Source organism: Hypomesus transpacificus, unplaced genomic scaffold, assembly GCF_021917145.1.
Source record: "Hypomesus transpacificus isolate Combined female unplaced genomic scaffold, fHypTra1 scaffold_42, whole genome shotgun sequence".
Classification (NCBI taxonomy): Eukaryota; Metazoa; Chordata; class Actinopteri; order Osmeriformes; family Osmeridae; genus Hypomesus; species Hypomesus transpacificus.
Genome location: NW_025813938.1, coordinates 1,493,343 through 1,516,409, shown reverse-complemented (window position 1 = coordinate 1,516,409; position 23,067 = coordinate 1,493,343). Strand labels below are relative to the sequence as shown.

The window sequence follows — 23,067 nt, the reverse complement described above, 5'->3', positions numbered from 1 at the left end:
TACTAGTCTCAACAACTTTAATTAAGTGTTTTTGGTCAATCAGATGATTGTTTTAAAATGGATGATTCTGTTCCACTGAGTAAAACAGAAAAACGACTGATAACTTTCTCTGACTCACATACACACCTGTAAACTACAACGTCACTTTCGGAATAATTTGCGCACTATTATTTTTTGGTTGTTGTCGTCGTAGACAAATGTCTATGGTTGTGACGATGACGCTTGCGAACATGACTTTTCTTGGTACGTCTTCGTAAACAATCCGCCAAAACCAGGACGCTTGTTTAAAGTTCCGAATGGCGAGGTGTGAACATGGTATAACTCAGAATGGCGTGGTGCAGGCAAGAGACATCTGAAAATCTTATCCGGGAGTTTCTGAGGTCTGGGTCCACTGTCAGGTTCGAACTAAATACAATTTAACAAAAATACATTGTAGACATTATACCACTCAATGGATAGAGAAAAATAATCCACTTGCTTAAAAAAAAAGGCTAGCTAACTACCTAGCAAGCTAGCTAACTCTGTCTGTGCAATGCATGGACGTAGTAGTACTAGCTACACATGTATGTGTAATACTGGTAGCTTGCTAAAAACAAACAGACCGATTGGGTTGTCTAGCTATCTTCAAACCTAGACAAGCCATCTAGTTAGCCGGTGTTCGTTGTCATAGACGAGAGTGTTTGTCTGTTTGTCTGTTTTTAGTGTCATAAAACATTTACTATAAAAATAGTAAATATAAAGTATATATATTGTATATCAATAAAGTATACACTACGATCTAAAAGTGTTGGAATTACTTAAAATTAATGGTTTCGTCGTGCTTGCTAGTACAGCTGTAGCTTCTGCGCATTGTGGCTTTGTGTTGTGCGTAGTGAACTACCAGCTATTTAGCCAAACCTTGTGTAATCAGGTCTGGGATCATGAGATGCAAACTAAGCCGATTTAATCTCACATCAACAAGACATAAATTAACTATAGTTGCATTGATACATTCACACTTATCAGATTCCTCGTCTTTATAAAACCACACTGTATACATTTTTGCAAACGATTTCAATGACCCTGTAGCAACTGTTAGCTAGACAAGACAGGCTTCGTTTAAAATGTACTCAGCGCCAGTCTGGGAGCGTGCGGTCTATGTTTGATCATTGACAGCCAGCCTTAGTTGTAAGCTACAGGGCAGGGGAGCATGGAGGTGAGGATTTAGGCTAGCATTCGTAATGTGTGCGCGCCAGTAAATCTCATCAAGGTAACGTTGTCAGTTGCATCGCTCATCTCAACTTTCAGAAACAAGATGATGAAAAACTGGGGAGTCATCGGCGGGATTGCGGCGGCCATGGCAGCCGGTGTTTATGTTTTATGGGGACCAATAACAGATGGCAAGAGGAGGAAGAGGGGTAAAACGGGGAGAGATTCCCCAGATTAACCTGTAACACCTATATTTCAATGTGTTGGTGACGTAGGGACCTTAACAACAACCGTCCACCCTTCTCACAGGTATGGTGCCTGGCTTGCTGAACCTGGGAAACACCTGCTTCCTGAACTCACTGCTCCAGGGCTTGGCAGCCTGCCCCTCCTTCATCAAATGGCTGGAGAAGAGTACGCACCGGAGAGGAGGATCGGAGGGAGAGCCGGCGAAGGACCACCAGCTGTCCAGCACCCTCCTGGAACTCCTCACAGGTCTGTCATTGGTGCTGGAGGCCTCTGTTAGTCCTCTCAGTCTGTGTCACGTGTTGAGGAACAGGGACAGCTCGTGGTAGAGCGTTTCACTGTAAATCTAGATGGCGTAGGTTCAAATCGCTCTTAATATGTGGGTTTTGTTATGACATAATAATTTCAGCTTTGATTGGAAGTCCAGAATGAAAGGACATTTAGGGAGATGTTGAGCTTGACTGTGATGGCGATGTTGTGGTCTGCAGCTCTGTCGAGCGACGGCCCCGCGGAGGAGGACCTGCTGGACGCCGGCTGCCTCCTGGATGTTCTCAGGCTGTACCGCTGGCACATCGCCTCCTTCGAGGAGCAGGTGAGCAGTCGGAGACACACCGTCTGTGCCGCTGGGTGATGTCATCGGCGGGCGCCGATGTGATTGGTGCAGATGTGACGGTAACGTGAGTGTCGTGTCTCCTGTGTCGTCTCCAGGACGCCCACGAACTCTTCCACGTGCTCACGTCCTCCCTGGAGGAGGAGCGAGACCGACAACCTAAAGTAGCCCCCCTCTTCGACATGCAGTCCCTTGAGGCAAGCTTATCCCCCGGCCCACCCCTCCTCCCCCACCCCTCCTCCTCCACCTCTCCTTCCCCACCCCTCCTCCCCCACCACTCCTTCCCCACCTCTCTGAATGTGTGCTTTTGGAATCTGATTAGTTCCGTCTCTCTCCCCTGGAATTAGAGCGTGCCAGATGTGGAACAGACTCTGCACTGTAGAAGTCGAGGTAAGGAGGTTCACGTGCACCCGGGGCCTCTGTAGTCACCTCAGCAACGCCATCGCTGTCCACTCATGCAGTCTGGCTTCATAATAATACCATCCTAGGTGTCTAGTTAGGTGATGAATACACTTCAAACCAGTTTTTCAGACCATGGATCAAGCCTAGTCTTAGCCTCAAACCTTTTCATTGGCGATCTTCATAGAATTGTTCTCTTACTTTGAGACCAGGCTTAACCCATGTCTGAGAACCTGGGCCATATGTTTTGAGCCAGGGTAGCAGATAATCTACAAAAGCAGTTTTTGAGGAATTGTTTTTAAACACAATGGTTTTCCTCCTAGGTCCTCTACACCCTATACCGAACCCTTGGAAATCTCAGCTTCCCTTCCATGGCCGGCTTACCAGCAACATGGCATGCAAGCGCTGTGAACAGCAGGTGGCGCATTTTGATATGAACAGAGACTGAATGTGTTGGCTGTGCAGATCTACTGTTGTTGACACAGATGTGTGTTTATGCTGTCTCGTACTCTTCTTTGCAGAGTCCAGTGAGATATGACTCGTTTGATAGTCTCTCTCTATCGATTCCTTCGCCTCAGTGGGTGAGTGAACTACATTAGGTTATAGGGAAGCGAAACATCGCCACAAGCAAGTCACACAATCGAATGTTTGTACAGTTTCCTCCTTCACATCCCACTGTAAAATCAGCCGTCTGTTGTAATGGCAGTTAGGAGGGTGATGTGGAGGGTTTGGAGGACTGATGGGCTCTGTTTCTTCTAAAGGGAAGGCCCGTTTCCCTGGATCACTGTCTCCAGCACTTTATCTCCTCAGAGACCATTAAAGAGGTGGAGTGTGAAAACTGCACTAAGGTACTTTTATCTTTTATACAACTATTATATCGGCTGTATCATGAAAGGGTGTTAGTTCCATATGGTGTGTTTTGTTTTGAACCTTTTATCGGCTCATTTTCCGTAAGACATCCTTGAGTATATTTAAAGGTGTTCCCCAAATAAAATTCATTTATTATTATTAATAATGATGCGTTTGTTGTGGCCGGACTTCCTCAGCTTCAGCATGGGGCCTCAGGGAACAGGCAAGTTCTGGTTAGCCAGAGGACCACGTTCATCAAACAGCTCAAACTGGGAAAGGTAAAAGAGCATCTACACTTTCCAGGACTTTTCCTTCATTTTTCAATGGTTTTAAGCTTGGCACCTGGCCTCATGTCCCCTCCCCTCCCAGCTTCCCCAGTGTCTCTGCATCCACCTGCAGAGACTCACCTGGTCGAACGAAGGGACGCCCATCAAGAGACAGGAGCACGTGCAGTTTACAGAGTACCTGTCCATGGACCGCTACAAACACCGCTCCAGCATGCCGAGGCAGCAGCCCAGCCACAGTTACCCCAGGACCAGCCAGGCAGAAGACTCGGGGAAGGCCGTGGAGAAGGACCTCACTGCTGGTAGGTCAAACACTCACCATGTCCCAGTGGTCTTTAGTCGTGTTGTGTTTTTTTTTCTGTAGTGAGGATGAAGTCCGGATTAACCGGTTCAGTGTTGGAGTTGCTGAATAACTCAGAGGGCCTCATTAGTTTACACTTGTTTATAGGGGACAAAAATGTATTTGATTGACATCACCTTCGTCCACTCAGGTGCGGAGCACCTCAACAACAACAAGCCCCTGTCCAATGGAACTTCCTTCCTTCGCTCACCTGGTCTGAACCCACAACTCAACTTTACCTACGACTACAGGTAAACAGCCCCGACTGCTTCAAGCTGTAGATTTAACATAGATTCATAGATCACATTTTAAAGGAAAGAACGATTCATGATTTTTCAGAGTTTGACATCTCTAGATTCACTGTGTTCCCTCTCGTAAGTGGCATACCACACCCTTACCTCCCCAGCGCTTCGGAGTACCTGTTCCAGCTGATGGCTGTGCTGGTCCACCATGGTGACATGCACTCGGGACACTTTGTCACGTACCGCCGCTGCCCACCCCCGGCCTGCCGCTGCCCCCCCACAGCCCGCTGCCCCCCCACAGCCCGCTGCCCCTCCCCCGTCAGCTCCCAGTGGCTCTGGGTGTCAGATGACTCGGTCCGCAAGGCCAGCCTGCAGGAGGCACTGTCCTCCAACGCCTACCTCCTCTTTTATGAGCGCGTGCGGCTTCTCGGCCCAGTCAGGCGGTCGGAGGAGTAGGCCCCAAAACCTGGACATTCTCTTACTCATACTACCCCAGATTGGTCACTTTCTTACCCATACCACCAAAGCCATGTGTGCCACAGAACACGGTTCCCCTCCGTAACTGTATTTCCCCCCCACCCCCCTCCCTCATCGGTCTACCTGTAGGATTGTACCTTTTGCCTGCTATCTTGCAAGGGGCGTTACTTTTTTTTATTTTTACCTCTGATAAATGTGAGTGTTGTATCATAGATGTCTATAAGACAATGAGTTTATGATGACCCACTTGTCATGTATTTTAATACTAGTAATTTCAAATCAAAAGGCTCTGATTAGGTGGCACTTGATTCCAAAGATTGCATACATCGGGGGATTAAGGAAACTGTCTGGTGAAATATATCTCTGAAAATGTCAATAATCACTTATCTCTTCTGTTTTTGACAGATGGAATTACTTTTGTTGTTGATGTTGGGTTTGACATTTCAGAGACTAAGGTAGCTCATGTAGGGCAACTATGTCTTGGGGGGGGACGGGGATGACAACGATATCAGTAGAAATTCATGAAAGTCAATTACGGATTTGCACATCAGTGTCCTTTGCTACTGTCATCTGATGTCATTCTAAATCTATAGTATTGTGTATACAATGTATTTAAAGAAGTGTCTCTCTTGACTCTGCTGCTGAATCTCATATTTTTCTAATTGTACGATAAGAGAATTACTATACAGACATAGCTTCACTACATGAACGAGTAGTCTTGTTCATTTAACAGAATGATGGTTTTGAACTGATTGAAGAGCATGGAACTAACCTGACTCCTGGTGTCCTAAAAGACCACTGCCAAAGTGTTTGTTATCTAAACGGTATACAGCTGTTGTTTGGCATAATGTACACCACAAAAGAATTGCATTTTTTTGACATTGTCCAATAATTGTATGAGAGTAGACTGCATACCCCTGCCCCCTAAATATTTGTCAGTGAACTTGCACTAATGTATATTTAAGATGTGTGTGTTTGAGTGTGAGAAGTTCAGAATGTGACTTGTTTTCATAGATTTAAATATAAATAAATGAACTAAATAATTCCTTGACTACACGTATGTATTGCACATATCTGGCACGCACGCTGCCAATCCAGACAAACGAGAAAGTCAACAAGCAGGAGAGGAAACATGCTAGGACTGACAAGCTGAAGAGTGTCTCCTGTCAGCCACCGTAGGGAGAGCTCCCGTGGGGGCGGAGCCTCCCTTGCAGTCCAGTAGGATGCGTCTGAAGGTGAGGTTGATGCGGGGAGTGAGGACGCTCCGTCGAGCGGGCAGGCTGTGGTACCAGAGCGTGTTAGTGGGCGGGTTCATCAGGAGCAGGCTGCCATGAGAGAGCTCCAGCTTCACCGGGTCCAGCCGGCGCTGCCGCCGTTTCCCCGTGTGTCCCTGTGGCGGAAGATGAAATCCCGCGTCGCTCCCAGAGATACCGACGCGATGGGGGAGAGAGGATCCAGTTCCCTCTCATCGTCCCTGTGCTCGCCCATGTGGTCGCGTCCATCTTTATACCTGTCGGAGACGAGGGAGGGAACGGCACAGGACAGGGGTGTTCAATCCTGGTTCTAGATCAGTGGTTCTCAACCCTGGTCCTCAAGTACCCCCTGTCCTGCATGTTTTAGATGTTTCCCTGCTCCAACACACCTGATTCAAATGAATGGTTGTTAACAGGCTTCTGCATAACTAGATAACGACCCATTTATTTGATGCAGGACAGGGTGTACTTGACCAGGGTTGAGAACCACTGTTCTAGATGTTTCTCTGCTTCCACAGAGATTGATAACAACCCATTTGAAACTAACAATCTGTATTTCAAGACCTATTTTACTTCAACACTCACCTGTTAATCAGGACAAAGTTGAAGGTTTGTCCCGTAGCCTTGGTTACAGCATCTCGGATGTCCTCCAGGGCTGAAGTCCAGGGTTTGGCCATGTGTCTCACTCCAGAGTAGGTGTAGGTCAGTCCTGGGTCCCCGTATGTCGCCTGCTTCCTGGGAACACTGTAGACCTTGCCGAACACCTGAACCGTGGCTTCATCCCCTGATATGTTTTTTTTTTATAGTTGAATAGACCAAGACACCGTGAATCATGGTGGAATGACTCAGTAGCATAGCAACAAAAAGATTACATTCGGGAAACGCCCCTGGTCTGCGTATTAGGCCCGTGCATACCTGTGAGATATACCACCTCTTCTTCCAGTTGTTTGAAGAGGCGATCTGCTTCTTCTTTGGTGAAGAGTAAAGCGTAGTCGCAGTCTAGTCCCTCCGCTTCAATCTTCCGCCAGGGAACCGGTTGAGAGAACTCCGCGAGCTCTTCCTCCTCTGCATGTTTCACGTCCTCCGTTATGCACTCGCTTTTGTCGCTCTCCAGCTTTAACGGCGACCTCACTGCTTCCGTCCGCTGTCCAGCTGCGGTCCGCTGCGCACGAGAACGCTTCCTCGTCGTGAATGTATCCATTAGTGACGTGCAGATCAGAATGACCTGTCATTGCAATGGTAGTTAACTTTGAACATTTTAGCGCCGTAAGACTGCACCTTGTTAATGTGTTAAGCCGTACAATAAATGCATTAAGAATTTAGGACAAGAAAGTTCGAGATCCTAAAACTGCATTAATTCAGATCCAAACTCATCTGAAGTTAAGTACAACTTAGTTTATGATCATATGCACGCAAACGTATGTTTTTATGCACGTTTTACATAAGGAACTTTGACTAGTTGCTGCAGTCAAAATCCAATGTTTACCTAAAATCATTCACTATTCATAAACGTATCCCTGCAACGTCATAGCGCGCGAAAATAATCCACTGGGGATGTCTGATGAACGTGGAAGCCTGCATGCTAGCTAGACACATCTTGGATTCTGCTGTTTCGGAGTCAAATTATTCCCCGGCAACCTAAAGAGAAGGCGAAAGCAGTAAAGTGTTAAAGAGAATGATTGGTCAGAAAACTATCAATTCGTTTTTCACGCCTATTTCGAAAAAGAGAAATACAGACAAGCTAAATGGAGACACCAAGGATGAGCATGTAAGTTAGGAATATGGTCTCGCTGTTGCTAGCTATCTTTCTAGCTAATACTATTTGGGGGCGTGGTTGTTTGCAGTATTTACCTGGTTATGATTATAATCTTTACGTGGATAAAACTAACAATGTTGAAGTTTCTGTCTTGCCAGAAAGCAGTCTATATTTTGGTTCGATTAGCAAGAAACTGACCAATGACTATCCTTATGGTCCCCGCCGTAACCACTTTTTTTTTGTACTAACCCGACAGGAAGTAGGTAATGTTCAACAGCCGCAGCGTTTAGAAAGTCCCTAACTATGTTTGCACCGTATGTGAGACGCTCACCGAGGAAACTGTTAAATGTGACATCTCAAGTTTCACAAAAATCTTGCCTTTCCCGAACTACCAAGGTTGGCCAGAAAAAGAAGCTGAAGACATCTGACGATAAGGCGGCTCCTTCGTCATCTTATCGTCTGAGCCCAGAACAGCTCGAGCGAATCGCTCAAAACAAGAGAGAGGCCCTGGCGAAGCGCGACCTTGGCAGCCAAATACCAGAAGGATTTGGGGAAAGCTGGAAAAAGGCGCTCGGAGCAGAGTTTTCAAAACCATATTTCAATGAAGTAAGATTGTGAACCAACAAAGACGTGTAATTTCACTATTTTTCTGCTGATGAATGTAAGGACACGTTACAGGGGCAGTATTGGCTAATCTTTCCCGTTTTAACATTCTGCGTAGTTGATGTCCTTCGTTGCAGAGGAGAGGAGAAATCACACTGTATACCCGCCCTCCGACCAGGTGTTCACCTGGACACAGGTGTGCAGCATTCAAGATGTAAGTACGTGATTCTTTCAGGTGTGTCTGACTGACACCTATCTGACTTAACTCCCTATTCAAAATGTTACACATTAAATGACACATCTCTCAAGATGGACAACAACATGCCTGCATAGTGTGTCACATGACACAGGTCAGCATTCCAACACCCTTCTACACCAGTCAGGAGAAGGTTTAAAAATACAATTCACTAACAAGCTTTTTGTATATACTCAATGTGTATACAAAAAAATACACTTGCTGTATTCAGACTGCTTGTAACCTGGAGAATTAGAGATTCTCAAAATTATTTTTCTTGGAAACGGTGACCAGATGAGTGGAGCTCATTAGATTTATCTTTCAGCGTCGATGAGGGGTATAGTTTATGACTCAATCTTGACCTGTTTGTCTTCTCCACGGCAGGTCAAGGTGGTGGTTCTTGGCCAGGATCCGTACCACGGTCCCAGTCAAGCCCATGGGCTGTGCTTCAGTGTGCAGAGACACGTCAAACCTCCACCAAGGTACACAAACGTTACACACAGGAACCGTCACGTTACACACAGGAACCGTCACGTTCTACTGAGGAACCGTCACGTTCCACTGAGGAACCGTCATGTTACACTGAGAAACCGTCACGTTACACACAGGAGCCGTCACGTTACACAGAGGAACCGTCACGTTACACACAGGAGCCGTCACTTGACACTAGCAGCCAACAGCTGTCGCAACACTATCCCTTTATGCAATCCCCATCATCTCCTCTTTTTTTCTTGTCTACCTTTGAGGGTGTAGGTGGGTTGAGGTGCAGTGCGTATGTGAAGCCCTCTGTGACATTGCTTGTAAAAAAGGGCAATACTCATACATTTGATTTGATTTTTCAGCTTGTTGAACATGTACAAAGAATTGTCCTCTGACATAGAGGGCTTCCAACACCCTGGGCATGGAGAACTGACAGGATGGGCTCAACAAGGTACGGCTGAACATGTGAATGTGATGATAACTCTCTTGGACATTGACGGAGCTTCACATCAATACAAGTCACCTCTCCACACCTTGAACAGTATGATCACATTATATGAATGAATCACCTCATTGTCTGTGCTGTAAGTTTGTCACTCTCTCCCCTCCTCCCCCCCTCTCTCTTTCTCCCCTTCTCCCCCCCTCTCTCTTTCTCCCCTCTCTCTCCCTTCTCTTTCTCCCCTTCTCCCCTACCTCCCACTCATGTTCTCCCCTACCTCCCACTCATGTTCTCCCCTACCTCCCACTCATGTTCCCCTCTCTCTCCCCCCTCCCCCCCCCTCCCCCCTTCCCTTCCCCCCTTCCCCCCCTCTCTCTTTCTCCCCTTCTCCCCCCCTCTCTCTTTCTCCCCTTCTCCCCTCCTCTCTCTTTCTCCCCTTCTCTCTCCCTTCTCTTTCTCCCCTACCTCCCACTCATGTTCTCCCCTACCTCCCACTCATGTTCCCCTCTCTCTCCCCCCTCCCCCTCCTCCCCCCTTCCCCTTCCCTTCCCCCCTTCCCCCCCTCTCTCTTTCTCCCCTTCTCCCCCCCTCTCTCTTTCTCCCCTTCTCCCCCCCTCTCTCTTTCTCCCCTTCTCTCTCCCTTCTCTTTTTCCCCTTCTCCCCTACCTCCCACTCATGTTCTCCCCTACCTCCCACTCATGTTCTCCCCTACCTCCCACTCATGTTCTCCCCTACCTCCCACTCATGTTCCCCTCTCTCTCCCCCCTCCCCCCCCTCCCCCCTCCTCCCCCCCAGGAGTGCTGTTGCTCAACGCGGTGCTCACCGTGCGAGCTCACCAGGCTAACTCCCACAAGGACCGGGGCTGGGAGGTGCTGACGGATGCAGTGATCCGCTGGCTCAATGACAACCTGCAGGGGCTTGTCTTCATGCTGTGGGGGTCCTACGCACAGAAGAAAGGAGCGGCTATCGATAGGGTTAGATATATAAATACAATTAGATATACTGAATTAATCTGATTACATATCTGTTTTGATAGTTAGTGATATATACAGTGCCCTCCAAAAGTATTGGAACAGTGAGGCGAATTCCTTTATTTTTGCTGTAGACTGAAAACATTTGGGCTTGACATCAAATAATGAACGTGAGACCAGAGATCAACGTTTCAGCTTTTATTTCCAGGTATTTACATCAGGATCTGATGCACAACTAAGAAAATATCACATTTTGTTTGAATCCACCCATTTGTCATGTGATCAAAAGTATTGGAACAGATATACTTAAAACATATTTAAGTGAATAAGACTTAATATTTAGTTGCAAATCCTTTGCTTTCAATAACTGCAGCAAGTCTGTGACCCATTGACGTCACCAAACTTTTGCATTCTTCCTTTTTGATGCTTTCCCAGGCTTTCACTGCAGCCTCTTTCAGTTGTTGTTTGTTTTGTGGGGTTCCTCCCTTCAGTCTCCTCTTAAGCAGGTAAAATGCATGCTCTATAGGGTTTAAGTCTGGAGATTGACTTGGCCAGTCTAATACCTTCCATTTCTTGCCCCTGATGAACTCCTTTGTTGTTTTGGCAGTGTGTTTTGGGTCGTTATCTTGCTGCATGATGAAGGCTCTGCCAATCAGTTTGGTTGCATCTTTCCTTAAATTGGCAGACAAAATGTTTCTGTAGACTTCCGAGGTCATTTTGCTGCTGCCATCATGTGTTACATCCTCAATGAAGATTAATGAGCCCGTCCCAGAAGAAGCCATGCAAGCCCAAGCCATGACATTACCTCCACCGTGTTTCACAGATGAGCTTGTGTGTTTGGGATCATGAGCAGTTCCTTTCTTTCTCCAAACTTTAGCCTTTCCATCACTTTGGTAAAAGTTAATCTTTGTCTCATCAGTCCATAAAACTTTGTCCCAGAATTTTTGAGGTTCATCTCTGTACTTTTTGGCAATTTCCAGCCTGGCCTTCCTATTCTTCTTGCTAATGAGTGGTTTGCATCTTCTGGTGTAGCCCTTGTACTTTTGTTCATGAAGTCTTCTGCGAACAGTAGATAGTGATACCTTCACTCCTGCCATCTGGAGGTTGTTGCTGATCTCACTAACAGTTGTTTTAGGGTCTTTCTTTACAGCTCTCACAATGTTTCTGTCATCAACTGCTGATGTTTTCCTTGGTCTACCTGTTCGACGTCTGTTACTTAGTACACCAGTAGTTTTCTTCTTCTTCAGGACATTCCAAATGGTTGTACTGGCTATGGCCAATGTTTCTGCAATGGCTCTGATTGATTTTCCATCTTCTCTAAGACTCACAATTGCTTGTTTTTCACCCAAAGACAGCGCTCTGGTTTTCATGTTGTTTTCACCTCTGAATACAGTCTGCATAGACAAAACCTATCTTACCCAATCTGAACCTGAGTGTAGACATTCAGTGGTATTTATTGATTGAATAATGTATGTAATAGGACACACCTGGGCAACAAAACACACCTGTCAGTCACATGTTCCAATACTTTTGCTCACGTGACAAATGGGTGGGTTCGAACAAAAAGGTGATATTTTCTAATTTGTGCATCAGATCCTGATGTAAATACCTGGAAATAAAAGCTGAAACGTTGATCTCTGGTTTCACATTCATCGTTTGATGTCAAGCCCAAATGTTTTCAGTCTACAGCAAAAATAAAGGAATTGGCCTCACTGTTCCAATACTTTTGGAGGGCACTGTACAGTATTTGTTCTTATAGGGTTAGGTGTTTTTACAGTATATCGGTTCTGATAGTTACATCATACAGGATGTCGGTTTTTATATGGTTCGTTAAATAGACAGTATGTCATTATAGTTTGTTGAATTTACAGTATCTCTTATACACATCTGCTGTGATGTGTAACGATGATCAAACCCACAGTATCTGTAATGGTTTGCATGACAGCGTTATTTGCATGTTGCTATGTATCAAAGCGTGTGGTGAATTAATACACGTAAACACGTCAATACACGTCAAGTCTTCTAACCTCTAGCAACGGTACTCTTGTGTTCGGTAGAAACGTCACCACGTCCTCCACTCCGTGCATCCTTCTCCGCTGTCGGCACACAGGGGATTCCTTGGTTGCAAGCACTTCTCCAAGACCAACGAACTGCTAAAGAAATCTGGGAAGCAACCGATAGACTGGACCGCACTTTGAGATCCGGATTTTAAGTGCGAATACTAGCAACTTGTTTGCTAGCTACCAACCAAACCGTATAAGCTTATATGTTTTCCGCCACACTGTGGAGAGTTACTTGGGGTGGGTGTGTGTGTGTGTGTAAATGTCCATGTAGTTCCAGTTTGCACATCTGTTTACATTTTATTTTAAGGCTCATGGTAATACAGCTGGTTGGAAATGCTTAAGTAGTTAGGTGAACCCACGGCTGAAGACGGGAAGTAGTAAGTAAGTAGACTAATTTGGATATACTCTTACATTAGTTCATGGTTTTGTGTTTCCAAATAAATATATTGCGTACTTCCGTATCGTTTCTAATTGGCGTTCAGTCCTCAACAGCTGTCAAATCAGACACAAAAGAAGGCGTGCTGTGTTGGTGTAAGTGAGCGACGCTGGGCTGGCTAGCCATGTTGGTAGCAGGCAAGTTTAATGACTTGGAAGTAAAGATACAGAACAGCTGCGAGGTATTAGACCTGCTACTTAGGCAATAGCTTGTCAAGATCAAGCTAGCTATTAAAATTGTAAATCTAGCTATATATGGTTATTGTTTTATAGCCGACAGAAACAATGCCTGTTGAAAGTTTGCCAATTCGACAGTCGTCCTTTCATGTTCGGTTGCTTCAGCAGTATCTGGGTTTGCTGAAAAATTACCCCATCCTCACCAAATCCGTGACGAGGTTAGTAGTTTAAAGTAGTTGGCCAGGTTGCTAGAATGCACTGTATGGATTATGAGCTAACTATAGTTTGCCAGCCACATCTGTGAAAAGTGACATTTAGTTGCAACCTCGCCGCCGTTTGTAGTCAAACAGGTTTGCGTCATTATTTTACGGGTTTCTCCCCCAATTTAGTTAGTTAATTGGCTAATTATATTGTACAAATGTATTTATTATTTGTTTTATGTCTACCATTAAAGTTACTGACTTGAATGACCCTAAAAGTAAACACGCGTCTCTTTCAACATAGACCTTTTAACCTTTCTCTGGTTGTTTTAACCAATCACCCTCGGCAGTGAGAACCTCCCCTTGGCTTGACAGCACTGCCTCTGGAAGCAAAATGACGATTTCACTTTACCTTTGTTTTATTGTTTTACTGTTTATTGTTTTTCTGCTGTGACATAAATATTGATTTTATGTATCTGCAGTGGCATACTCTCAGCGTTGGGAAACATCCTGTCTCAAACTTTAGAGGCAAGAAAAAAAACCAAGGATTTGAAGAAGATAGACATTACTGGACCTACTCGATATGCCATTTATGGGTAAGCAAAACAAGACGTTTCCAGAGGTCCCAATGACAAGATGTTCCTATATAACCTATATCTTGACATGAATGACTCATTTCTATATTGCTGCATTGCCATGAGGAGCAGTTGATGGTCAGTTGATTTGATCTTGTTTGGCTTCAGGCTTTTTGTCACAGGGCCGGTGAGCCATGTCTTCTACCAGCTCATGGAGGTCCTGATGCCTGCGTCTGAGCCTTACTGTGTGGTCAAGCGCCTCTTGCTGGATCGGCTTGTCTTCGCCCCTGCCTTCCTGATGCTGTTTTACTTTGTCATGAACATCCTGGAGGTCAGCTTTACTCTCTCCCCATCTCCCACTGTCTCCCGCCCTACTCTCACTCTCCCCTCACTCCCTCAACTCTCCCCATCTCTCACTCTCCCCTCACTCCCTCAACTCTCCCCATCTCTCACTCTCCCCTCACTCCCTCAACTCTCTCCCCATCTCCCACTCTCCCCTCACTCACTCTCCCCTCACTCCCTCAACTCTCTCCCCATCTCCCACTCTCTCCTCACTCCCTCAACTCTCTCTCCCCATCTCCTCTTTCTCTGGTCATTCATCATCACTCCCCTTCTCCCTCCCCATCAATCTCCTTCCCTTACTGTCTGTTTTCACCACATCATCAGATTTATTGAAAATGGTTGCTATGAAGAATGTTGTTTGACTTTTTAATGTTTCTCAGGGAAAGAGTTTATCAGACTTTGAGGGCAAAGTGAGAACTAGTTATTGGACTGCCTTGAAAATGAACTGGAAAGTGTGGACACCGTTCCAGTTTATCAACATCAACTACATACCTGTTCAGGTGAGCTTTTTACCTAAGTGGCCTTTACTGGCACTCGTGGTCATGTGGTTTTGGATTGGTCTGACAGGTTGTTTTCGTAATTCACTTTTGTTTTCCCAGTTTCGAGTTCTGTTTGCCAACATGGTGGCCCTGTTTTGGTACGCTTACCTTGCGTCTGTGAGGAAGTAAAGTCGTCCAGGACTGATCTGTGCAGGCTGGGGAGGTCCTGGTTTTACACAACGCAACATAACTATAAAACATGCAATGAGTTTAACTCATCTTAATAATCTACATACCATCAGAACCATTGTTTGTTGATGTGGTATTAGATAGGTCTGTGACACATTTTTGGTTGAGTACTTTTGTAAAGGAAACGTAATGAGTCACAGAGAACAAACTCTGTGCAAATTTCAGCTCAGGAGGCATATTTCAGCTCAGAAGTATTTTCTGCAGAATAAGATGCATGTTTTCTCCCATCCTGTCTGAAGTATCAGTGGTGCTGTGGCAGTGTTGTTACTTACTACAGGCTGCCTTAATGCGGGTCTGTTTTAGGTCAAAGTTACACTGAACTACCATTGAACAGTTTCTAACCCAGACTTCCATCACGTTACCTTGTGCCATGCCATCTCAAGCAGTATGTCAAGACCATGTCATTTGGCTGACCATGAAGAGTACACATGCTGATCATTATCCATTTTTAATTGTTACATTTCTTACTAACGTATTACAGGGATTGGTTAATGTGGATAAACATTTGACATGAATAACGTTATTAATGATTTCCTGCCTGTTACAAGAAGTTAAATACATTTTTTAAAACATCTCTTCGACTAATTACTTCCAGAGTAAAAGGTAATATAATTTAAAATGTAATGTAAAAGATTGGGAAATATTCAGCCTCCCCTTAAACGGAGCGTCAGGTAAATTGTACTATTAACTGCGACGTCATAATCTGCCAGAGTCCTTCCGTCATCGAATTGCTTGCCGTTGTGGATCAGCCTCTGTTGATCGACGGGAACCCCCTCCTTGTTGTAGACCTTGGCTTTGAACCTGGTAACGGTCTCCCCAGGCGAGACGTCGTAGACGCTTGTCTGACCTTTTTCATTCTTCAGGAACACCTGGAATGGCGCGGGTTCGGGAGTCACCAGCAGCCACACTTTAGATCCAGAATGCAAGCCGTAAAAGCTTAAAACTTTGGAGTCATCGCTGAGCTGGATCTTTTGACCGTTATCGCAGGTTAGTTTGATCCTGTCCACAGACAGGTTAAAGACTTCGGAGATGCGTTTCTTAAGATCCCTAACGGTTGCGTGCTGCTCCACTCTCAAGGGACGCGTTTCTCCACCCAACAATGTGACTATGAGATCCATAGTGAGAACTTGAAACCCAAAAAATAAAAAAAAGATTATAAACCAGATTTTATTAAATGCTACTTAACACCTTACTTGTGAATAGTTATATACACATTACTAGTTTAGCCTATAAATGTACAAGACATGAAAATTTAGACTTTTTTTTACCTTAGTTGTTCGGACGAGTTCTGAGGATTGTTATGCTGAACAGCGGATGACACCGTTGACTTGAGGTCTCTGCCGGTCCACAGCTGACAGAAGCTGCATATAAACCAAATGACACTGCGTCACGCCCATCATTGAGATTCGTTTTCCCCGAGTTCAATCGCTGAGGCTGTCCGAGTTTCGTTTTTCTTTCTCCAAAGCTGGCTTGTCACGTCTGAGGGGATTTCCGAAATTCATAGGCAGAGTAGTAGGGCTTGTTTACAATGTTACCTGTATAATTTAGCCTATCACACAAGGCAATATTTTTTATTAATTTTCAATGCCTCATTACATTTAATTGGTGACAACGTGACAATCTTATAACATTTCTAGAATGACTCATGAAAGCATCCCAGGTACGTGGATGACCCTGCCTCATCTCAAGAAAAGGTTTTGTCTGGATGACATGACTCATTAAGTTTCACTTCACAAGATTGGATTCTGATGGAAACGCAGCAGCTCAATTAACACATGATCATAATATTATGATTTGTGTGCGTGTGGGTTGGGGGGAGGCGAATCCTATTTTGAGGAAGATTTTTCGTGACTATAGGCTAAATCATGACAGCTGACACTGTTGGATGCAATTTGTGTCGACATGCATCAACAAAACACAATCCAGAAGTCCATGAAATACGTAACAATATATTTTATTGACAATGTTACAAATCTTCTTCACGTTTAATTTGTTACAGGATATTTAGACATTAAAGTAGGCTATCGCAGGCGAACAAGTAGGCCTACGCATTCAGGTTAAAGTGCTTTGTGGATTTGATTATCCATGTAATCTTAATAAAACACGCACATCAAGCACAAAAGCAGCAAAACATTACCCCTCAGTTTCATGGCAAAATAAATTAAACAGTGACCTCTTGTGGAAAACACCAGGCAAAAATTAGCATTCAATATTTTACATGACATCCAATAGGGCCTACAACATTGCATTTAGTACCTGTTGCGACAGGTACCATTGACTGAATGAGTCAATATTTTCCACAAATTAGCGCAAAACATATGAGGCCATTGCGATTTAAATGTTAAACAACAAACATTTTTAGTAACGACTATATTGCACACAAATATTTCACCTTCTACCAAAACAGAAAGGAGAATTGTCTGTTGTACTACTCCTACCGTACATCACAGGGCGTGTCTTCTCCTACTGTACGTCACAGGGCGTGTCTTGGGATTTCCCAGAAGTAGATCGGGTATGCTAGAGTCACTACCTAGAGGTCACTGTTGTTGGAATGCCCATGCACCTGTATATTCAGGTCCTGATAACTGCTACACTATACACTTTCACAACAGATTATTTTCCTTAAACTTCAAAACAATATCTTGACCAAAAAATAAAACATAATATACAGTACGGGTACAATAAAAGAGGATATGTGCAATTAAAGTATCTGGTGGAGTGCATACACTTCTTTTGCTTTTTAACAGATTAACATTTCAACATGACGTTCAGTATCCTACACTTTTTCCTAGCTGTCCTGTATAGGCTACAGTACAGAATGGCTTTCATTTGAGTGACTGAATATTTTTTACTCAGCACTGCGTTAAAAAGGATTATTTCAAACATAACTGACTGTTCGCTATTGAACAATAAACCAGGCATTGTCAATTCTTTAAATGCAAGACATTTTAAATAATAAATAGCAGAGCCTTTGGTTGTGTTTTGTATCATTGCTACCTTTTGAAATTCAACATTCAAAACTAACTAAATTTCAGTTGAGGACACTACGACCACTTGCGGTTTGATGAGAATAGCATAAGTTTCATGTCACATTCTTCACATCAATGCTTGAAATTGAAACCGAAAGTGGAACCTGCCCTGAAATGAATTCCAGTGCAATCAGACACTAAAACCTTTTAACAAAGCGGGCTCTTAAGTCTCACGCATTCGCCGTGAACTTTCTGCCGAGCTGAAAGCTGTCTCGACTTATATAGCGTTAAATGCCACCTACCAGCCAATCAGACACATCGCTTGCATCCCCCCCCCATCCTCCCCACCATCTTCGTTTCTATCTTTTAGCAGGCATTATTAACATTATTGGATGTGTCAAAGTGTGATTTAGAGCATGTAACCTACCCTGTAAAAGAATATGAATGATTGAAAAAATCCTCCGCTTGCAACTTTTCACCAGAAAGCATCTTTTGAAAGGGGCGGAACAAGGCTGAAACTGGCGGGTTTCTTCACACTTGTTTAGAAACGACACTTGACTGACACAAAGTTGCATCAGGCCCATTTACGGCTTTGCTATCGGTGCATCGAAGGCTAAGTTACGAGAGCGTTAAACGGCATCCTGGCCTCTTCCTCTTCGTCCTCCAGGGTGCTCCTCTGGTCTGACCTGTCCGGACAGAAGACCAGGCGCAGCAGCGCAAGCCCACCGCGCACCAACAACCTCAACAACAGGAAAGCAAAAGGCACCGTGACTTGCATCAAATGAAATATCGAAGCGCTGAACCGACTCAAAACGCACGTCACAAAAAACGTTCCGAGCGCGACGCACGGATACAACGCCAGCTTGGCGAACATAAAGGCGTGATCTCGACCTCCATACCTGACATACGGGTGCAGTGTCTCGCGCTCGTTAAACAGAGCCGCGACCCAAATCGCAAGCTGGAACACGCCTGCGAAGAAAATGATAACGCAGCTAATCTGGATAGCTTCCAGTTCGTTGCGGGAGTTGCGGGGGAACTCATGGGTTAGGGTATAAGCTAGCGGTAGGCCTCCGACGAAGGCCAGTGATAAGGTGTTTAGCAAGCCCATGAAGCGCGTGGTCTTGGTGACATGGAGAAAGAGAGAGTGGTGGACGAACCACAGGAGGCCGACGGTGGCGAAGGAACCGAAGTAGGCCAGGTATTCTGGGCCATAGTCCTGCAGGGCAGCTATCAGGCTGCCTCCATACTTCTTCTGTACCACACTGGGGGTGGGGACGTTGTCCTCGCTAAGGAAAACACACAAGGGATAATCATTAAAAAAACTAAACAAGAAAGAGCGTCATTGCTGTTCAGTGTGCATAGATGATACTGTATATTACATACCATACCAACCAACATTGATGAAAACGAACAAAGTCGCATTCTATGAAAAGTTTCTCTCAAGTTGCACAAGATAAAATCGTGCTAAATACTACCCGAGTCTCTTGACTGGACCGAACATGAATTCATCCACCCCACCCCTCCCCTCAACACATCCAGCCGCACACATAATACCAGGTCACGCACCATATATCCAGAATGAGGAGTGTGGCGACGATGGCGTAGACGCCGTCGCTGAAGGCTTCCACACGCTCCTTGGTCAGCGGCTCGTTGGGGCGGTAGGAGTAGAACAACACTGAGTCTGGAGTCTCTTCCACTTGGCCTGAGGTAAACAACGAAAAACTAAAACAGACTTTCTAAAAGGGGGGCAGATGGCTGAGCGGTTAGGGAATCGGGCTAATCATAAGGTTCCTGGCTGTGCCAAATTACGTTTTCTCTTTGGGCAAGGCACTTCACCCTACTTGCCTTGGGGGGAATGTCCCTGTACTTACTGTAAGTCGCTCTGGATAAGAGTGTCTGCTAAATAACTCAAATGTACAAAAAAATATATATCTGCCGTACAAATGGAATGTGTTCATTTAGCAGATGATTCCAAAACCATGTATGGGTTTGTTTTTTCTTGATTTTTTGGGGATACCATCTCTTGATCTGCAGTCAGATGCTATACCACTGAGTTGTACCTATGCCCCAAATGTTCTGTTCACTTTCATTCAGCAGTATGGAGACACGTACCTATAGCCTTGCTACGACACCATTTCAAAGACTCCGTGATGTAGGGCAGGAAGATGACTACAGCTAGTATCACGTAGGACTGAAACACAAAGAAAAACATTTACCGTTACATGAGGTCTTCAACCATGATCTGGTGGAAGATTACCCTTCTGAACTCTCTGTGACTTTTTTTCCCCCAAAATATTTAGTTAACCTTTCAAAACTTGTATTCAGAACTGTTTTTTCATACACACAACACAAATTTATGGGTTAATTTTTGTACTTTTTTACAATAATATTTTTGTACACACACAGTGAAAGGTGGTTTGGTGGCCTGTTCTATGGGTATATGTGAAGCCCTCTGTGAAATCGATTGTAAAAAGGGCTTCACAAATAAATAAAAATTACGGTACAGCATTTACCACACATGTGGGTACACATGCAGATAACTACCGATCTCAACGCAGCCGTTTCAAACACTGTAGTCCATCATGGTTTCAGAGAGAGCTTTGTAAACCCTGCATGGAGAACTAGCGATAACTTCTACCTACCAGCTGGAAGAAGATGAAGGAGAAGATGCTGGCGAAGAAGCACATGATGGGCACCCTCATGATCACCTTGAGGATGTGGTGCTTGTAGAACACCTGGTTCTCCGAGATCTGGATCTGGTCGTTCAGGAGGAACGGACGGCTGAAGCCGTACACCACTATGACTGACTGGGAGGAGAGAGGTGGAAAAGGGATGGAGGAGAGATGGAGGAGGGATGGAGGAGAGATGGAGGAGGGATGGAGGAGAGATGGAGGAGAGAGGTGGAGGAGGGATGGAGGAGGGATGGAGGAGGGATGGAGGAGAGAGGTGGAGGAGGGATGGAGGAGGGATGGAGGAGAGAGGTGGAGGAGGGATGGAGGAGGGATGGAGGAGAGATGGAGGAGGGATGGAGGAGAGAGGTGGAGGAGGGATGGAGGAGGGATGGAGGAGGGATGGAGGAGAGATGGAGGAGAGATGGAGGAGAGATGGAGGAGGGATGGAGGAGAGATGGAGGATAGGTGGGGGTTTTTTCATCTGGGATTTATGTCTAATCATAAGTTAATCATTCAAAAGAAGTACTGACATGACAATGTATGTATGTGTCGTAACAACAGTGCACATACAGTACTGCTTTATATGAGAGTTCAGCCTCACTTGTTAGAAAGACTCTCACCTGAATTAGTCCAATCACAATGACACACGCACAGAACAGGAGGATTCCTAGGATGTACTCAGGAAAGGTTGCCATGAGAGAAAACTGTGGTGACAAAAGTATCATTAAACCCTTGATGCTCAACTGTGCATCTAATTTGGTTGTATTCACATTCACAAATAACTTTGAAACTAAAACAATACAATACAAAATGAGTCAAACTGGAGACACTGACAGAATGGTTGGCATGTGTATTGTGGTATTTACATCAACACTTTAATTAATAAATAGGCTATATATATATATATATATATATATATATATATATATATATATATATATATATATATATATATATATATATATATACACATATACATATTTCTTATGGTTGGAAGTATACGTTACACGTTTTCTACTATAGGTCGTCTGACTTACTGTGTATGGAAGAAATGTTATCAACATCATGCAGGCCTGAAATAAGCAAAATTCAAACATAAAACCACAAACCTATAAAATCTGAATTTATTTGTAGGCTATATGTTAATAAAAAGCCATTGTTTCGATGTTACCAGATTTAGAAGTGCAAGGCAATCGTCAATACGCTCGATCACTTGAAACAACCTGTGACAACAGTAAAGACATAACTGATCAATAAAAAATGAGCCAATCAGATCGTGACCCAGGAGAGCTTGTCTGAATCATAGACATAATAAAGAGTCTATGGTCTGAATGGTTCTCACCTGATATGTGCGGCCCACGCCACACTAACTATCAAGAACGTCATCAGATAGACAGCGATTTTGGTTGAGAGAAGAGCTTGTAAACTTTCCTTTAGTTCCTAACAGATCATAAAGGAAAAAGACCTCAGTAAAACAGTATACATGTTAATGCAATGTGATTTATTCAGTTCTACAACCGTTACCTCATTATCTTCCACTTTTGTATGAGCAACAGGTAATATCTGAAAATACATTGATTTTTAGATTAGATACATTTGTTTGTGACTTTTTTGGTTGACGTAAATCCGATTTGTTGTAGGCTACTAGTAGCCTTTATCTGCATGGGGCTCACCTATAAAAGCATACTGTTAGTGCACAGAAAAACTGCTGTAGTATCGGTTGCTCTACCTCTCATCTATACCTTGTATCATCCATTCCTTTTAAGGGTGCCTTTCTAGTTATGGTTAGGTGAAATAATGTGAAATAAACGTGTATTATTTACCATTACAGTGGCTATGATCGAAATAAGCGCGTCGCTATAAGCAAGTAGTCGGTGCGAAGACTGCGTGCTGGAGTGTCCCTCCCGTTCAAACGGAGTAAGACTCTCGATAAACGAAGAGGCATGACTTGTCGTCCTTCTCTTCTCCATCTCTTCATCAACGTGATGTTCGATGATCTCATTGTCGACGTTTTCCCCCATATCGACAAAGGACTCATGTAACAGACAACCCAGACAACAGTGAAAACATGCGGGCACAGTAGCTTTGTTTGCAAACAAGGATGACAGCTGACTGGAAGAGCGGGGTGAAGTCAGCCTAAACGGACAAGCTCATTTCCGGTTGATTTATTCAAACATTTCAAAATAAAAGGTTAGGACACAAAGTATTTTTCCATTATTTGAACATGAAAAGTAAATTCATAGGAAAGAAAAAGGGAATAACATAGGTAATTTTATCGTCGTTATAAGTATGGGAGGCGTTTTACTAAAGTAATGACAGTACAAGTCAGTAGAATCACACCTTGTGGGACATCTTGGGCCATGCTCTTATTTCGAACTCGAATTCGGAAAAACGGAAATCTTACTGAAGACAGTTTCATCAGAGAATGTCTAATAAAGAGTCCTAAACAGGCTCTGGTTTCATGGTCCTGACTGATACCGGAAGAGCTATTAGTATTAGATTTTTTTTTTGCTACTTCAGGGATTTGTTAAGTAAGT

At 44.3% G+C, this 23,067-nt stretch overlaps 5 protein-coding genes across 8 annotated transcripts; 3 read left to right on the top strand and 2 right to left on the bottom strand.

The window, feature by feature from the left end:
- The first annotated feature begins 295 nt into the window (after window positions 1-295).
- usp30 (ubiquitin specific peptidase 30) lies at window positions 296-4,709 on the top strand. Of its 4 annotated transcripts, none has more exons than XM_047016845.1 (13): window positions 296-380; window positions 1,288-1,397; window positions 1,498-1,680; window positions 1,920-2,023; window positions 2,140-2,238; window positions 2,389-2,431; window positions 2,764-2,858; window positions 2,962-3,021; window positions 3,202-3,288; window positions 3,487-3,567; window positions 3,659-3,875; window positions 4,065-4,164; window positions 4,293-4,709. In XM_047016845.1, exons 1-13 carry the CDS (start codon window positions 328-330, stop codon window positions 4,609-4,611), a joined length of 1,551 nt encoding a protein of 516 aa, XP_046872801.1. In that variant the 5' UTR covers window positions 296-327; the 3' UTR covers window positions 4,612-4,709. The 4 variants fall into 4 exon arrangements, with proteins under 4 accessions (XP_046872801.1, XP_046872802.1, XP_046872800.1 ...); XM_047016846.1 differs by having other exon boundaries at window positions 296-398; window positions 4,320-4,709; XM_047016844.1 differs by having other exon boundaries at window positions 296-398.
- An 87-nt stretch (window positions 4,710-4,796) lies between these two features.
- alkbh2 (alkB homolog 2, alpha-ketoglutarate dependent dioxygenase) lies at window positions 4,797-7,372 on the bottom strand. Its single transcript, XM_047016858.1, is given in 4 exon segments — window positions 4,797-6,015; window positions 6,018-6,142; window positions 6,471-6,669; window positions 6,801-7,372. Coding segments are annotated over 4 exon segments (858 nt in total). The 5' UTR covers window positions 7,087-7,372; the 3' UTR covers window positions 4,797-5,767.
- A 40-nt stretch (window positions 7,373-7,412) lies between these two features.
- Window positions 7,413-12,890, top strand: unga (uracil DNA glycosylase a). Its single transcript, XM_047016857.1, has 7 exons — window positions 7,413-7,653; window positions 8,038-8,247; window positions 8,363-8,458; window positions 8,864-8,961; window positions 9,322-9,410; window positions 10,194-10,372; window positions 12,427-12,890. The coding sequence occupies exons 1-7, from the start codon at window positions 7,561-7,563 to the stop codon at window positions 12,565-12,567; spliced, it is 906 nt and encodes a 301-aa protein (XP_046872813.1). The 5' UTR covers window positions 7,413-7,560; the 3' UTR covers window positions 12,568-12,890.
- Window positions 12,891-12,934: 44 nt separating this feature from the next.
- pxmp2 (peroxisomal membrane protein 2) lies at window positions 12,935-15,463 on the top strand. The gene is made up of 5 exons (XM_047016861.1): window positions 12,935-13,262; window positions 13,727-13,840; window positions 13,988-14,150; window positions 14,542-14,661; window positions 14,761-15,463. The coding sequence occupies exons 1-5, from the start codon at window positions 13,153-13,155 to the stop codon at window positions 14,827-14,829; spliced, it is 576 nt and encodes a 191-aa protein (XP_046872817.1). The 5' UTR covers window positions 12,935-13,152; the 3' UTR covers window positions 14,830-15,463.
- tmem175 (transmembrane protein 175) lies at window positions 15,322-22,890 on the bottom strand. Its single transcript, XM_047016848.1, has 11 exons — window positions 22,354-22,890; window positions 22,055-22,093; window positions 21,873-21,970; window positions 21,702-21,753; window positions 21,568-21,603; window positions 21,151-21,234; window positions 20,501-20,665; window positions 19,971-20,049; window positions 19,425-19,560; window positions 16,158-19,144; window positions 15,322-16,015 (listed from the first exon to the last, which is right to left on the bottom strand). The coding sequence occupies exons 1-10, from the start codon at window positions 22,549-22,551 to the stop codon at window positions 18,472-18,474; spliced, it is 1,560 nt and encodes a 519-aa protein (XP_046872804.1). The 5' UTR covers window positions 22,552-22,890; the 3' UTR covers window positions 15,322-16,015; window positions 16,158-18,471.
- Window positions 22,891-23,067: the final 177 nt, after the last annotated feature.

Bases quoted from the DNA above. Each gene is read 5' to 3' on its own strand.
- unga (XM_047016857.1), top strand. From the start codon at position 7,561: ATGATTGGTCAGAAAACTATCAATTCGTTTTTCACGCCTATTTCGAAA. The intron at 8,459-8,863 runs GTAAGTACGTGA...TCTCCACGGCAG, and splicing joins AGGTGTGCAGCATTCAAGAT to GTCAAGGTGGTGGTTCTTGG. The intron at 9,411-10,193 runs GTACGGCTGAAC...CCTCCCCCCCAG, and splicing joins GACAGGATGGGCTCAACAAG to GAGTGCTGTTGCTCAACGCG.
- pxmp2 (XM_047016861.1), top strand. From the start codon at position 13,153: ATGCCTGTTGAAAGTTTGCCAATTCGACAGTCGTCCTTTCATGTTCGG. The intron at 13,263-13,726 runs GTTAGTAGTTTA...ATGTATCTGCAG, and splicing joins CTCACCAAATCCGTGACGAG to TGGCATACTCTCAGCGTTGG. The intron at 14,151-14,541 runs GTCAGCTTTACT...AATGTTTCTCAG, and splicing joins TTGTCATGAACATCCTGGAG to GGAAAGAGTTTATCAGACTT.
- tmem175 (XM_047016848.1), bottom strand. From the start codon at position 22,551: ATGGGGGAAAACGTCGACAATGAGATCATCGAACATCACGTTGATGAA. The intron at 22,094-22,353 runs GTAAATAATACA...ATGTATTTTCAG, and splicing joins CGATCATAGCCACTGTAATG to ATATTACCTGTTGCTCATAC. The intron at 20,666-21,150 runs GTGAGAGTCTTT...CTCTCCTCCCAG, and splicing joins TTGTGATTGGACTAATTCAG to TCAGTCATAGTGGTGTACGG.
- usp30 (XM_047016844.1), top strand. From the start codon at position 328: ATGGCGTGGTGCAGGCAAGAGACATCTGAAAATCTTATCCGGGAGTTT. The intron at 2,024-2,139 runs GTGAGCAGTCGG...TGTCGTCTCCAG, and splicing joins TCGCCTCCTTCGAGGAGCAG to GACGCCCACGAACTCTTCCA. The intron at 3,876-4,064 runs GTAGGTCAAACA...TCGTCCACTCAG, and splicing joins GGAGAAGGACCTCACTGCTG to GTGCGGAGCACCTCAACAAC.